At 52.6% G+C, this 14,209-nt stretch overlaps 1 protein-coding gene across 4 annotated transcripts in view; it reads right to left on the bottom strand.

The window, feature by feature from the left end:
• ECPAS (Ecm29 proteasome adaptor and scaffold) overlaps positions 1-14,209 on the bottom strand; it is a 134,197-nt gene that overhangs the window by 22,718 nt on the left and 97,270 nt on the right. For all 4 annotated transcript variants that reach the window (XM_038770203.1, XM_038770204.1, XM_038770205.1 and 1 more), the window contains 10 exons: positions 14,002-14,116; positions 13,080-13,148; positions 12,274-12,391; positions 10,586-10,753; positions 9,668-9,747; positions 7,788-7,893; positions 6,649-6,696; positions 5,227-5,348; positions 4,245-4,395; positions 1,477-1,542 (listed from right to left, as the gene is read on the bottom strand). In XM_038770203.1, the coding sequence (XP_038626131.1) occupies positions 1,477-1,542; positions 4,245-4,395; positions 5,227-5,348; positions 6,649-6,696; positions 7,788-7,893; positions 9,668-9,747; positions 10,586-10,753; positions 12,274-12,391; positions 13,080-13,148; positions 14,002-14,116 (1,043 nt within the window). The remainder of the gene's footprint in view (positions 1-1,476; positions 1,543-4,244; positions 4,396-5,226; positions 5,349-6,648; positions 6,697-7,787; positions 7,894-9,667; positions 9,748-10,585; positions 10,754-12,273; positions 12,392-13,079; positions 13,149-14,001; positions 14,117-14,209) is intronic.

The following is a 14,209-nucleotide window of genomic DNA, read 5'->3' as shown; positions in this document are numbered from 1 at the left end:
TCGAAGCGCTGGGGTAGATATAAGGTGATCAGGTTGTCCCACGGGGAGGCTCACAGTCTTAACCCCCATTTTACAGAGGAGGTAACTGAGGCCCAGAGAATAATAATAATAATGGCATTAATTAAGCGCTTACCATGTTCAAAGCACTGTTCTAAGTGCTGGGGTCGATACAAGGTGATCAGGTTGTCCCATGGGGGGCTCACAGTAATAATATATGATTATAGAATTTATATGTATATAATTAATAACTAATAATATAATGATCTGCAATACGATTATAATAATATAATACTGCAATATAATAATTATGGTATGTTAATAATAATAATAATGGCATTTATTAAGCGCTTACTATGTGCAAAGCACTGTTCGAAGCGCTGGGGTAGATACAAGGTGATCAGGTTGTCCCACAGAGAGGCTCACAGTCTTAACCCCCATTTTACAGAGGAGGTAACTGAGGCCCAGAGAATAATAATAATAATAATAATGGCATTAATTAAGCGCTTACTATGTTCAAAGCACTGTTCTAAGCGCTGGGGTCGATACAAGGTGATCAGGTTGTCCCATGGGGGGGCTCACAGTAATAATATATGATTATAGAACTTATATGTATATAATTAATAACTAATAATATAATGATCTGCAATACGATTATAATAATATAATACTGTAATATAATAATTATGGTATGTTAATAATAATAATAATGGCATTTATTAAGCGCTTACTATGTGCAAAGCACTGTTCGAAGCGCTGGGGTAGATACAAGGTGATCAGGTTGTCCCATGGCGGGGCTCACAGTAATAATATATGATTATAGAATTCATATGTATATAATTAATAACTAATAATATAATGATCTGCAATGCGATTATAATAATATAATACTGTAATATAATAATTATGGTATGTTAAGAATAATAATAATAATGGCATTTATTAAGCGCTTACTATGTGCAAAGCACTGTTCAAAGCGCTGGGGTAGATATAAGGTGATCAGGTTGTCCCATGGCGGGGCTCACAGTAATAATATATGATTATAGAATTTATACGTATATAATTAATAACTAATGATGATCTGCAATACGATTATAATAGGCCGCACTGCTCCGGAGCGCTGACCGGACTATAGGAAACGTCGCCGTTTCAAGGGAGACGCCCGGTGCCGCTGAAGGTCAGAGCGTCGGCGTCATATAGCAGTCGGAGGGTCACAGGGTGGCACGGCAGACACCTCCTCCTCCGAGGCCCGTCGCGAATTTAAGTTCGGCAGCTCACTCGGGGCACGGGGATGCATTTGGAGAAGAGGGATGGGGAATTCCCAGGACAAAACTACGGGGAGGAGCGGGCGACGAGGCACTTGCCGCCTTACCCCGTGACGGAAGTCCGGAGACTTGGGGATGGTGGGCCTCGGTCCGGCGTCGCGGGCCAAGCGGAAAGGCGATTTAAGCCGGGCCCCTTTCCCGCTTTCACACTCACCATGTTAATCGTTTCCATCATGGGAGACGATTTCGCAGCGCTGAGCCGGGCACTCTCCATCGCGGTCTAGAGAGAGGAGGAGAGACGGAGAGCGACACGGCCCACTGATTCCTCCCCCCGAGTCGGGGACGCCACCTCCACGCCGCGTGTCCCAGCGTTTAACTCATCAAAAGAAACGCGCTTCACTTAAAACAGAGCCACGCGCTTGTTTTAAATGCTGGAACCCGGATGAATGAGACCCGAAGCGAATCCAGACCATCTTCCCATAATAAAAACTATAATTCGCCAAGGCATCGCACTCCTGTTGAAGTTTTAGCTTTTCCCCGGGGCGGAGGCCCCCCTAATTTCTGACGCACTTCCGCCCAGCGAGGCAAGTCACGTCGATTTGGCCCATTTAATCCCTTCTCGGATGAATCCCCGGGCTCAGAATTCATTTCAGAAGCTCTTCCGTGAAGGGGGGCTTCAGGAAAACGCTGTAAAAGGGGGATGAAGACGGCGAGCCCCCCGCGGGACCACCTGATTCAATCATATTTATTGAGCAGGGCACTGGACTAAGCGCTTGGGAGGTCCAAGTCGGCGACATCTACAGCCGGTCCCTACCCGACAGCGGGCTCACAGTCTAGAAGGGGGAGACGGACGACAAAACAAGACGTTAACAAAATAAAATAAATAGAATATGTACCAATAAAATAGAGTAATAAATACGTCTGATCACCTTGTAACCTCCCCAGCGCTTAGAACAGTGATTGGCACGTAGCAAGCGCTTAATAAATGCCATCATCATCATTATTATTATTATATGTATATATGTACAATCATCATTATTATATGTATATATGTTTGTACATATTTATTACTCTATTTATTTTACTTGTACTTATCTATTGTATTTATTTTATTTTGTTCATATGTTTGGTTTTGTTCTCTGTCTCCTCCCTCCTAGACTGTGAGCCCGCTGTTGGGTAGGGACCGTCTCTATATGTTGCCAACTTGGACTTCCCAAGCGCTTAGTCCAGTGCTCTGCACACAGTAAGCGCTCAATAAATACGACCGATGGATTGATTGATTATTATTCAGTCTCAGCGGTCCCTTTCCAAGTCAGACACTGCAGCCCTCACGGCTTCTGCCTCTACGATCGGCATCTCTCGACCCCCAAAGCCTCAGATGGAGGGTGGCCCCGGTCGCATCCCACCCTCAAAGGGCGCATCTCGCTTCGAATGCTCATTCTGCAAATTCGACCGTCTCGCAAAGTCAACGAGAGTCGCGTTTTTCGCTCTTCGCTCGCTCTCTGAACTTGGGCAAATCGCCGCACGGGAAGGAGGGAATGAAAGAGGGAGTACACGGAGGGGGCGGCTCCTTTTCCGAGAAACGTTCTCGCCAGGTGGTAATAATAGTCCTGATATTTACTAAACGCACAGGAAGCCCCCAGCAAAGTACGCTAGGAATTGGGGGTAGATAAGAAGACGGATAATGATGATGACGGCATTTGTTAAGCGCTCACTATGTGCCGAGCACGGTTCCAAGCGCTGGGGGAGAAACGAGGTGATCAGGTTGTCCCACGTGGGGCTCACGGTCTTTAATAATAATAATAATAATGGCATTTATTAAGTGCTTACTACGTGCAAAGCACTGTTCTATGCGCTGGCTCTAGCCCGCCAAAGGGATGTGCTCAACGTTGCTTTATATTTGAGTTCCGAGGGGAAGCTTTAATCACATTTGGGGAGGAAAAAATTCCCTTTTCCCCTTATAATGATGGCGTTTATTAAGCGCTTACTACGTGCAAAGCACTGTTGTATGCGCTGGTGCTAGACCGCCAAAGGGATGTGCTCAACGTTGCTTTATATTTGAGTTCCGAGGGGAAGCTTTAATCACATTTGGGGAGGGAAAAATTCCCGACCCAAATTCCCTTTCCTCCTTATAATGATGGCGTTTATTAAGCGCTTACTACGTGCAAACCACTGTTCTACGTGCTGGCTCTAGCCCGCCAAGGGGATGTGCTCAACGTTGCTTTATATTTGAGTTCCGAGGAAAAGCTTTAATCACGTTTGGGGAGGGAAAGATTCCCGACCCAAATTCCCTTTCATCCTTATAATGATGGCGTTTAAACGCTTACTACGTGCAAACCACTGTTGTATGCGCTGGCTCTAGCCCGCCAAGGGGATGTGCTCAACGTTGCTTTATATTTGAGTTCCGAGGAAAAGCTTTAATCACATTTGGGGAGGGAAAAATTCCCGACCCAAATTCCCTTTCCTCCTTATAATGATGGTGTTTATTAAGCGCTTACTACGTGCAAACCACTGTTCTACGTGCTGGCTCTAGACCGCCAAGGGGATGTGCTCAGCATTGCTTTATATTTGAGTTCCGAGGGGAAGCTTTAATCACGTTTGGGGAGGGAAAAATTCCCGACCCAAATTCCCTTTCCTTCTTATAATGATGGTGTTTATTAAGCGCTTACGACGTGCAAAGCACTGTTCTATGTGCGGGGAGGTTACGAGGCCATCAGGTGGTCCCACGGGGGGCTCCCAGTCTTCATCCCCATTTTCCAGATGAGGTCACTGAGGCCCAGGGAAGTGACTCGCTGACAAGTGGCGGGGCCGGGATTTGAACCCCCAGCCTCGGCCTCCCTTTCCACTGAGCCCCGCTGCTTCCCCTTGCTGGTTTAGTGCTTCCGTGCCTTACTAGAAAGTACGGACCGCTGAATTCCCACGCGGATCCTTTTTTTCCTTTGGGGCGATTTGAAAAACCCCGCTCCGCCCCCCGCGACTTACCTTCTCCTGGTCGGTTGCACGGAGGCTCAGGTAATTGAGCACCTGGGGCTCCAGGACGCTCAGTGATTCCAATAAAGCCGGGATGAGTTTCGGGGCATGGGGTTTCAGCAACGCTCCGGCACTTTTGCTGATCTTCACCAGGGTATTGATGCTGAAACACACGGACCGCGGCCGCTGAAACCCTCCGTACGGAAGCAGGAGGCATCCTTGGAGGCCCGGGCGTCAAACACCTTCGCCGGGGCAGCGGATCCACTAATTCCGCGGTACGAAACTCTCTGCCCGAGGCCGGTGGATTTAAATTCCAACGGACGCAGCCCTTTCGGCTTTAGAAGAGGCCGCGACGCCGAAGCGTGACATCCAGGTTCAAACGTCGCCGCAACCCCCCCACGTATCCCGACCCCTCTCGGCTCCATTCGCGTCCTCTTGCACCACCGAGTCCTGACCAGTCTCCCCTTCCTAAATTTCCACCCGCACGGGACTCCGGGAGGACTCGGCGCTGCCCTTCCCAAGCGCTTAGCTCAGCGCTCTGCACCAAGCAAGCGCTCAGTAAGCACGATCGAACGAACGAAGGCGGCGCGGGAGCCGCTCCAAGACAGAAACTAGGGCGTCCGCCCGATTAGAAACCAGGGGACCGGCGGCTCGGAGCGTTCTGGTGAATTCTGAGGATGTTTAAAGGAATGTGTATGGGCCCCCCTGAATTTCCTCTTCTCCACCCCCACATCCCTCCCCAGTCACCCGCCGGCCGATCGGGAACGGGAGCCGAGAAAGGGGTCTGGGGGACGACTAGCTCGCCACGCTCCGGACGCACGCCTCTCTCGGCCTTTCCAGCCCGGCTGCTTTCCCGTCCCGTCGCACCGAGGAACCAGAGAACCGCGAGTGGCTTGCAAACTTCACCCAGGCTGATCCCAACAGCCTCCCGCCGGGAACGTCCCGGTCAGGCGGGGAGCGCTGCTGGCGCGTGCGATGCAAAAATGATGCCAACCTGAGAGCCCGAACTTCAGCCACGGTGCTCATCATTCCTTTGTCCAGGAGGCACGGGAGGAGGACGGCAACGGTCTTCTGGCCCGCTGCTCCTTTGGAGGGGTCGCACATTTTCACACACACCTCACAAATAAACCAGAGAGAGAGAGAGTGAGCGGCGGGGACGTCGCCTGTTCCGATCCCGCCGCGGATTCGGGACGGTCAGAGCCCTCTCCCCTCATCTGGAGAGACCCGACCGGACCGTGGCACGGTCTTTCTAGCTGGCATCCCGGATCAGACGGGAACGGCTCCCCAACCGATTCCGCCGTCAGTGCCACCTCGCAGACGGCCATCGATCGATCGCGTCTTTCCAGTGCTTCACCGCGTGCCCGGTACTGTGCTAAGCGCTTGGGTTGTGAGGGTACGACGGAACGACGCAGCAGACACATTCCCCGCCCACGACCATCTTTTATAGGCCGAGGATCGCTCAAAATTTGATTTTGTTCTTGGTTTTTTATCGTTACTGCCGTATTTTAGCTGGTGCTCCTATTAAGCCCGCTTCGACACGGCTCGAGGCGGCCATCGGAATCCCGGCTGCCGTGACCTCCACTCCCGCGTTCGTTTTAAACGTCAGCTTTTCGGAAAGGCTCAGCTGGACAGAGCTGTCCGTACTCAGGCCTCCACGGACCGATCAGCGCCTCGTCTAACCGAACAAACGGTGGGTGGGAAGCAGCTGCGCTACCGAGACAATCTTTTTGGGTTTTTTTTTTGCCTTTTGAGCTGAGGCCAGGACGCTAACCTCACGTTTCGAATCGGCCCGGGTTCCAGTCTCAAAAAAGACATTTAAAGATGTGCCCGAAAGCAGCCCAATTAAGGGAGATTTGATCCACCCTAACTCTCCTCGAACGGGAGGGCTGCAATCTTGCCAAACCCCGGGTTAAGGAGCACTCACCCACTTCAACGCCGCGGGCACAAACCGTTTCTTCCCACGCTACGGCGCTCCTTGCCGAAGCGGGTTCGGGTCGCCGAACCAACGTTCCCCGATTCCCTAACAACGTCCTAGCCCGAACGCGTGGGTGGAAAAGATGCTCTCTGGCGGGACTGAGCGTCTCCGACGGAAAACAGGTTCGCCCGCCCCGGCTATCAGGTTGGACAGGGTCCCTGTCCCCCGAGGGGCTCACAGTCTACACAGTCACAGTCTGCCCCTTTGGAAGACGGGGAAACGGAGGCACGGAGCAGCTGCGTGAGCCGCCCAAGGCCCCACAGCAGAAAAGCGGCAGGGCCGGAATTAAAAGCCTCTGACTCTGAGGCTCGTTCTGCGAAGCCACGGGGGCCGCTCGGGCCCACTTGGAAAGCAAAAACCCTGCACCCTGAAATAATCACACCCTGACAGCGCGTGCCCCTAAACCCTTCCCCAAGAAACACGTCGGACACGCCATTTCACCTTGCTTAACGTTTTCAGGGCTAACTCGGCGGCTTTTCGTACCGATTCCTGAAAGAGAGAAAAGAGGAATTATTGTTCATGAGTCTGAATTTGGCCCAGCGTAGATTTTCACGTTTTCAGATTCTCCTCTCCCTTATAAAACAGCAGTAGGGCTTACTCCGGGGGAGGAATAAGAGACCCAGGGGTTTCTTTCATCCGCCGTTTCGTCAATGTCTTGATTTTGGCTACAGCGCTATTTACCGGGGACGGACTGACACCGGTTAATGTTCTAAATGCGCCACAGGGCTCGTCACTGGCACAATAATAATAATGACATTCGTTAAGCCCTTACTATGTGCAAAGCACTATTCTAAGCGCGGGGGGGATACAAGGTGATCAGGTCGTCCGGCGCGGGGCTCACGGTCATCATCCCCATTTTCCAGATGAGGTAACTGAGGCTCCGAGAAGTTAAGTGACTCGCCCAAGGCCACACAGCAGGCATGTGGAGGAGCCGGGATTCGAACCCACGACCTCGGACTCCAAAGCCCGGGCTCTTTCCACTGAGCTACGCCGCAAGCGTAGATGCCTGCAAATACGTAATTACGGCTAAAACCAAAATCTCCTATCCAACCCCAACCAAGAGCTTCAGACATCTGGGGTGAACTCGGGAGATCGCCGACACGCGTGTTTGATTTAACTGAGGAACTGACGACAGAAGAGCCTCTTTGGGACTTCTTAAACCATAACTAGATCTGTCCCCTGTTGGGGGACACGCAGTAAGCGCTCAATACATAGGACCGAGTGAATCGGTCCACGAATCAACATTTATTTGTACATATTTATTCTATCTTGTTAATATGTTCTGTTTTGTTCTCCGTCTCCCCCTTCTAGACCGTGAGCCCGCCGTCGGGTAGGGGCCGCCTCTATATGTTGCCGACTTGGGCTTCCCAAGCGCTTAGTACAGTGCTCTGCACACGGTAAGCGCTCAATATGATTGAATGAATGAACGAATGAATGAAATCAGGGGTATTTATTGAGCGCTTGCTGCGTGCGGAGTGCCGCACTACGTGCTTGGGCGAATACGACAGAGGGGGAGGCGGACGTTGACAGGAGTTGCGGCCACGTACGCGAGCAGTCTTAAGGTAAATTAATTAGAGCACCTTAATATCATCTTGCACTCTGAAGAGGGTTTCCCATATTTCCGGAAGTCTGTCGATAATGTCATCGATTGGTCTTCCCCTCAGTAAATCATTCAAGGCTAAACAGCTACAAACAGATATTCCGGTTTCAGATACACTTGATTTTTCTCAAAGGAAAGCAATCCGTTACAGAGGCCCCCGGGCCTCGAATAATAATAATAATACCGATGATGGTGGCGTCGGCGAAGCGCTTACTACGTGCCAAGCACTGTCCTAAGCGCCTCACGGGCTCTGGTCCAAGTGCGGCCACTGCCTAACGTAATCAATGTGGGCAGGGCGCCGTGCTAAGCGCTTGGGCGACTACGGCAGTATCACAGACACAGTCCCCCTACACGACGGGCTTAGAGTCTAGATGGGGAGACGGACATTGTTATTAGATTAATTACGGACACGTGCCTACAGCGCCGTGGGGCCGGGGAAGGTGAATACGGGGGGGCGAGTCAGGGTGACGCAGGAGGGAGTGGGAAAAGAGGAAATGGAGGAGACGGGCCGTCGATGAGGCTCTGAAGGAGAGGAGGGTAATTGTCGGAGATGAAGAGGGAAGGCGTTCCAGGCCCGTTCCAGGTGGGCAAGAGGTCAGTGGGGAGGAAAATGAGAGCAAAGTGCGCGGGCCGGCTTGGAGTCGAAGAGCGGCGGGGTGATTGACTGCTTGAAAGCCGACGGTCAGGAGTTTCTGTCTGACGTGGAGGCGGATGGACAACCCCGGGCGGTTCTCTAGGCGTGGACTGAATGTTTTTGGAGCAAAACGGTCCGGACAGCCGAGTGAAGTACGGCCCGGAGCCGGGAGGCCAACACGACAGGCAGTTGGGCCGGAGAGGGGAGGGCCCGTTTTCGGCAGAGGTTGGACCGGCGGGAGTCGACTAGGTGGGTTAAACGAGGGAGATAAAACCACGGATATGGGCTTGGGAGGCGGGAAGGACGGCAGTGCCTTCCTCAGGCATGGGAAAGCCAGGGGGAGGGCTGGGTTTGGATGGTTTCGGGAGAGTGAGGGGGACAGAAGTCGGACTGGAGGGGGTCAAGGAGAGAATTGGAAGAGAGGAGACGGCGGATACCGACAACTCGCCCAAGGCGTCTGGGAGGGAACGATGGGAGGGGGAGCCGGAAGGAGCCGTGGCGAAGAAGCCACTGGAGAGCAAACGGTCCAAGGGGCCGGTCAGGGTGGGAAGGAAGGAGGGGGCGGATGCTTTGATAGGACGCGGGGGGATCGGGTCAGAGGCGCCCGGGGAGGGGGTGGATTTTGAGAAAGACGGATCTGTCGGGATACTGCCGGGAAGGATGGGAGAGCTGAAGAAGGGGCAGGAGGGAGGGAGGGACTGGAGGAGAGCGGGAGAGATTTTCGGGAGATGGGGCCTGATTCCCGAAAAAAACTGCCATTAAGTAGGGCGTCGCACCATTGGGGGCGAAGAACGGGGCGGGGGGCGAGGAGACGGGGGTCTCGAGGAGGGAATTAAACACCTGAAACAACGGGCGCGGGAATCCGTAAGGGTGGAGAAATGGTTCTGCCGGGCAGAGTTAAAACAAATGAGCCCCATGCGTCGGTTCCAAAATTTTCCGACTTCACCGCAGCGGGCTTACTACAGTGCTCTGCACAAAGCGCTCTCCACCAGACACAAGACGGAGTAACTCGCATCTTGTCTCTTACAGCTTTCACCGGGCAGCCGGGCTTAACTACACAGGTTTAACCGCGCAGACTCCGTGTGGCACCTGGACAGTTCTCAAGACCGTTGCTTTTCGTTCCACCCCCCCGGGGGATCGTTTCATCTGCTTTCACGACGGGCTTTTCGGAAAAAAAAAAAAAAATCAGCGGCCGTTCCTACAGATCTTATCCCAAAGGGTTCTACCTTGACTCCCGAATCCTCCAGATATTGCTAGTCAGGTTACTAAGCAGGTCTTGCAGGATCTCTTTCAGATATTTGTCCACCTAGGGGCAGAGGAAATCGCATAATTAAAAGCCCGGAACCGCGGGATGTCGGCATTTTTCACCTTCCCACCGAGGGGGCTGGCTTCCGAAGGCCGCGGCTCGTGCGAAGAGACAAGCCCTGACGGTCGTGACGGCAAGCCGCTCACCAGAATCATCTTCTCTTTCTGTTTACTCATCGCGTTAGCCCAGATTTACGTCGGCTCACAGAGCCTAGAAGCGCTTCGGTGCGGGAAACCAGAAATAGGGCACAGTAGCGCGCCAAGCTGACATGCTTTTCCGCCTTATTTTCCCCACTTTCAAGTATGGGGATGTGCACGTCGAACTCCGTGCCGCCAGTGATTAGCTGACGCGAGGACAGTGATCTCAGAGGGTCTACTCATCCTTTCCTCCTGCCTTAATAAATGATTTCAACCACAGAGTGCCATTACTGCCTTCAGGCATTATTCCCTAGAGCCCAATCCGGAAATCACGCTTCCATTTTCAACAGATCAAACAACGATCTTATCTATCCCCCGGAGGGATAATAATATCATAATGATGATGGCATTGATTAAGCGCTTACTAGGTGCCAAGCACCGTTCTAAGCGCTGGGGAGGCTACAAGGCGATCAGCTTGTCCCACGGGGGGCTCACGGCTTGACAGGACAAGTCAACCCATCAATATTCACCGCCCTTACTGTGTACTAAGCGCTGGGAAGAGTCCAGGACTAGCTCCTTAATAATAACGGTGCTATCTATCGACCAGAACCCCCCCGTGGGCAGCTCTGGCCCCCGACTTGGGCCGCCGCCGCCGCCGCCTCGGGCTTTCCCCGCAGCTTTCGGGGTCCCCAGGTACTTACGGCAGATTTCTCGGTGACCAGCGCGTTCCAGATGCTGGTCATCGCTTGCCGGATGCCGAGATTGGGATCAAACTGGTAGCGGTAAAGGCGAGGGATCAACTGAGGCAGGAACGGGGCCAGCTGCTCTCCGGCTTTGGTGGCGATCACATTAAATCCAAAAGCGGCCCCCTAAAAGAAGGGAAATCGCTTTAACAGCGGCCTTTGGCTGCGTGCCAGGCGCTGAAACAATAATACTAACGATAAATTAAATAATCGGAAACGTATCTTTGGAGACGTTCACCGATCCGGATCGGGCAGACACGTGACATCATCACTCACGCATTGCCTTCATCCAGTGCTTTGCGCACAGGAAGCGCTCAATAAATACAATTGAATGATCGTCTTGCGAAAGCAATCTCAGATTTCTGATGGAGCAATCTCAGATTTCCAGCGAGAAAGGCGCCGAACCCCATTAGCTCCGAACAGTGCTTTGCACATAGTAAGCGCTTCACAAACGCCATCGTCGCTATTATTATTAGCTAACGTCACGAACCCGATTCGATTAGCAAGAGGGGTAACGAGAGAGCTTTGAGAGAGCAGTGACGCCGGAAGGGTGAAAGAGTTTATGCTCAATAAAGAGTCCAAAGCAGGGCACTCATTCATTCAATCGTATTTACTGAGCGCTTACTGTGCGCGGAGCACTGTACACGCCACGGCTCCGTTACCATCGGAAAGCCTGACCGTCCGTTCACGCGTTTCAGACGTGTGCGCACGGACCTGCGTAGGGCATTTAGGACAGCGTCACGTTCACAGCGGGGGTTTGGCAAAGAAATGCCAGTCGTGATCACGATGGTATCTGTGGTGTCCGTTAAGTGGGGAAGCAGCGTGGCTCAGTGGACCAGCGCGCGGGCTTTGGAGTCCGAGGTCACGGGTTCAAATCCCGGCTCGGCCAATTCAATCAATCAGTCGTATCTATCGAGCGCTTACTGTGTGCAGGGCACTGTACTCAGCGCTTGGGAAGGACAAGCTGCCGACTGTCAGCTGTGGGACTTTGGGTGAGTCACTTCACTTCTCTGGGCCTCAGTGACCTCATCTGCAAAATGGGGATGAAGACTGGGAGCCCCCCGTGGGACCACCTGATCACCTTGTAACACAGGTGCACACAGTAAGCGCTTAATAAATGCCATCATCATCATCACCAAGTGCTTCCTACGGCCTGGGCATCGTAATAAGCGCCGGGGTAAATCCAAGATAACCGGGTGGGACACGGCCCCTGTCCCACGTGGGGCTCCCCGTCTCAATCCCCGCTTTACAGATGATAATAATAATAATAATGGCATTTAGTAAGCGCTTACTATGTGCAAAGCACTGTTGTAAGCGCTGGGGAGGTTACAAGGTGACCAGGTTGTCCCACGGGGGGCTCACAATCTTCATCCCCGTTTTACACGTGAGGGAACTGAGGCCCGGAGATTAAGCGACTTGCCCAAGGTCCCACGGTAGACGAACAGCAGAGCCGGAATCCTTCCCGGGCCCGCAGTCTATCCGCTAGCCCACGTTGGCGGTGATGGTTTTCTTGATGCCCCTCGGGGTCATTTTCTCCGCGATCGAAAACCACCAAGTTACGCACCACGGTCCCGCGGAGTTGCCCGACAAGGTCGAGCAAGGGATCCGGGCGCCGTATTCCGAGTACCAGGCGGCATGGAAATTACCTTCCGAGAATTCCACATGGCATGGTGGTTGGCCAGGTTCATGAATTTGTACACCAAGTCCGGCTGACTGAGATCACTTGCCAGGGAACAAAGCTCCTTGTACGTAGAGAGTCCCTGGCTGGGAGACACAATGAGAAAAGCGGGACAAGTTGGGTTTCAGTCGGAGGGCTTTTTCCAGTGTGCTGATCCACCCGGTCGGTGGCCAGGAAAAACAGGAAACTTCCTTCTATGCCGTCTCGGCCGCAAGGCCGTTCACACGACAGCCCGGCGAAAGTTCAACCCTTCGACCCAACGACGGAGCGCGATTAGCGTTCGAATACCATTATTTTCGGCAGCGGGCCTGACGGCTGTACCCCGGGGGAAACGTTTTCACTGGACCGTCAAGAAGATGACGGCAAAAAGGCCTGGCGGGAAAGGAAAGGGAGTTTCTGAGGCGGAGGGCTCTCCAGGCTGGCATAGGGGACATTGAGGGAGGAGAGCCAGCGAGCAGTCCAGCCCTCCCGCCACGGTGGGCAAGAAATAGAGGGAAACTGGAGGCGAGGGAAGTGAGAGAGCGAGAAAGAGCGACGGAGGCCTCCCTCCCTTCATCTTGCTTGCTTCCTCACTCTTCGCAGCCAGATTCCTCCCGCTAAACGTCCCTTACCTGACTCCCCTCAGCCATTCTAAGGCTATACTTTCGCTTGCCACAAATTCCCGACGACAGCCCAAACGTTTCCGAAAACCCAGCCGGCAATCCGGCCTCGCTGATCGACGCTACCGGCCACGGGCGGCCGTTTCCTTAAAAACTACAGCCTAAGTAGACTTACCCATCCGGTGCTTGGCCGAGGGACATTCCCTGAAAGACCACGGTCTCTCCAGAAACTTCGTGCTTAGCCCTAGAATGGGAATGGGAAACAACACCACCGTCAGATGTTCTATTTACCGTCGTTCGATTACCAGACGTAGGAAGACGGTTTTCAAGCCGGTAAAGTCTAATTCGCTCATTACCAGGGAACCCCAGGATGCCCAAATACAAGTGAGCTCATTCTGCAACTGGCTCTAATTTTCCAGGACGCTCAACGATCGGGGACCCGCTCTACCGTCGGCTCCGAACGATCGGAGGGAATTTCCTTTTCCGCAGGCTTGGATTCAGACCGGATAGGCAGACCTGTATTCCCCTAGATGCCGAAAGGCCGCTTTCCTTAGTACGGTGCTCTGCACGCAGTGTGCGCTTAACGCTGTTATTCATTCATTCAATCGGATTTATTGAGCGCTTACACTAAGCGCTTGGGAAGTCCAATTTGGCAACATATAGAGACGGTCCCTACCCAACGACGGGCTCCCGGTCTATTACAGTGCCTGGCAGAGAATGAGCGCTTAACAAATTCTGTAATCACTTCCACCCCTCTATATCCTACCGTCACTTCTGCCACTTCTGTCTCCCATTTACGCTCTCCCGCACGGCTGGCCCATGGGCGATCGTAGTATTTGCCCAACCGAGCGCTTCCCCCCACAAGTAGCTATCCGATATTTTTGCTGGTCGACAGTTCTCTTGTGCGTAACGTTCATTCCGAACGTGGAACTTGTAACAAGTGAACTGCTGCGCGGTTTTCCAATTCAACAATGACTAAATATAGGAACAGAGGGATGGAGGACGGCTGTATTTTCCTGCTTCTAGAGATTCTTCGCCTGTTCTCCCTAGATCCGTGGCCGTACGAGTGGGCCAATGCACCTCCTGAGTCGACATACCTTTTTCCGGTCATAAGTGTATCCACGAGGGTGGCCACCAGCTCCTGCTGATCTTTTTCATTACCTAGTTCGTACACCAATCCGAGGCCTTTTGAGGCAACATCTTGACTAAGCTCTACAATAAACAGAAAGGAAAAAATATATATATACAGAGAGAGAGAGACATATAAACTAATGCAGTGATAACTTTGGTTTACAACCTTTTAGA

Source organism: Tachyglossus aculeatus, chromosome X3 (genome assembly GCF_015852505.1).
Source record: "Tachyglossus aculeatus isolate mTacAcu1 chromosome X3, mTacAcu1.pri, whole genome shotgun sequence".
Classification (NCBI taxonomy): domain Eukaryota; kingdom Metazoa; phylum Chordata; class Mammalia; order Monotremata; family Tachyglossidae; genus Tachyglossus; species Tachyglossus aculeatus.
This window is presented reverse-complemented; position numbering and strand designations above follow the sequence as displayed.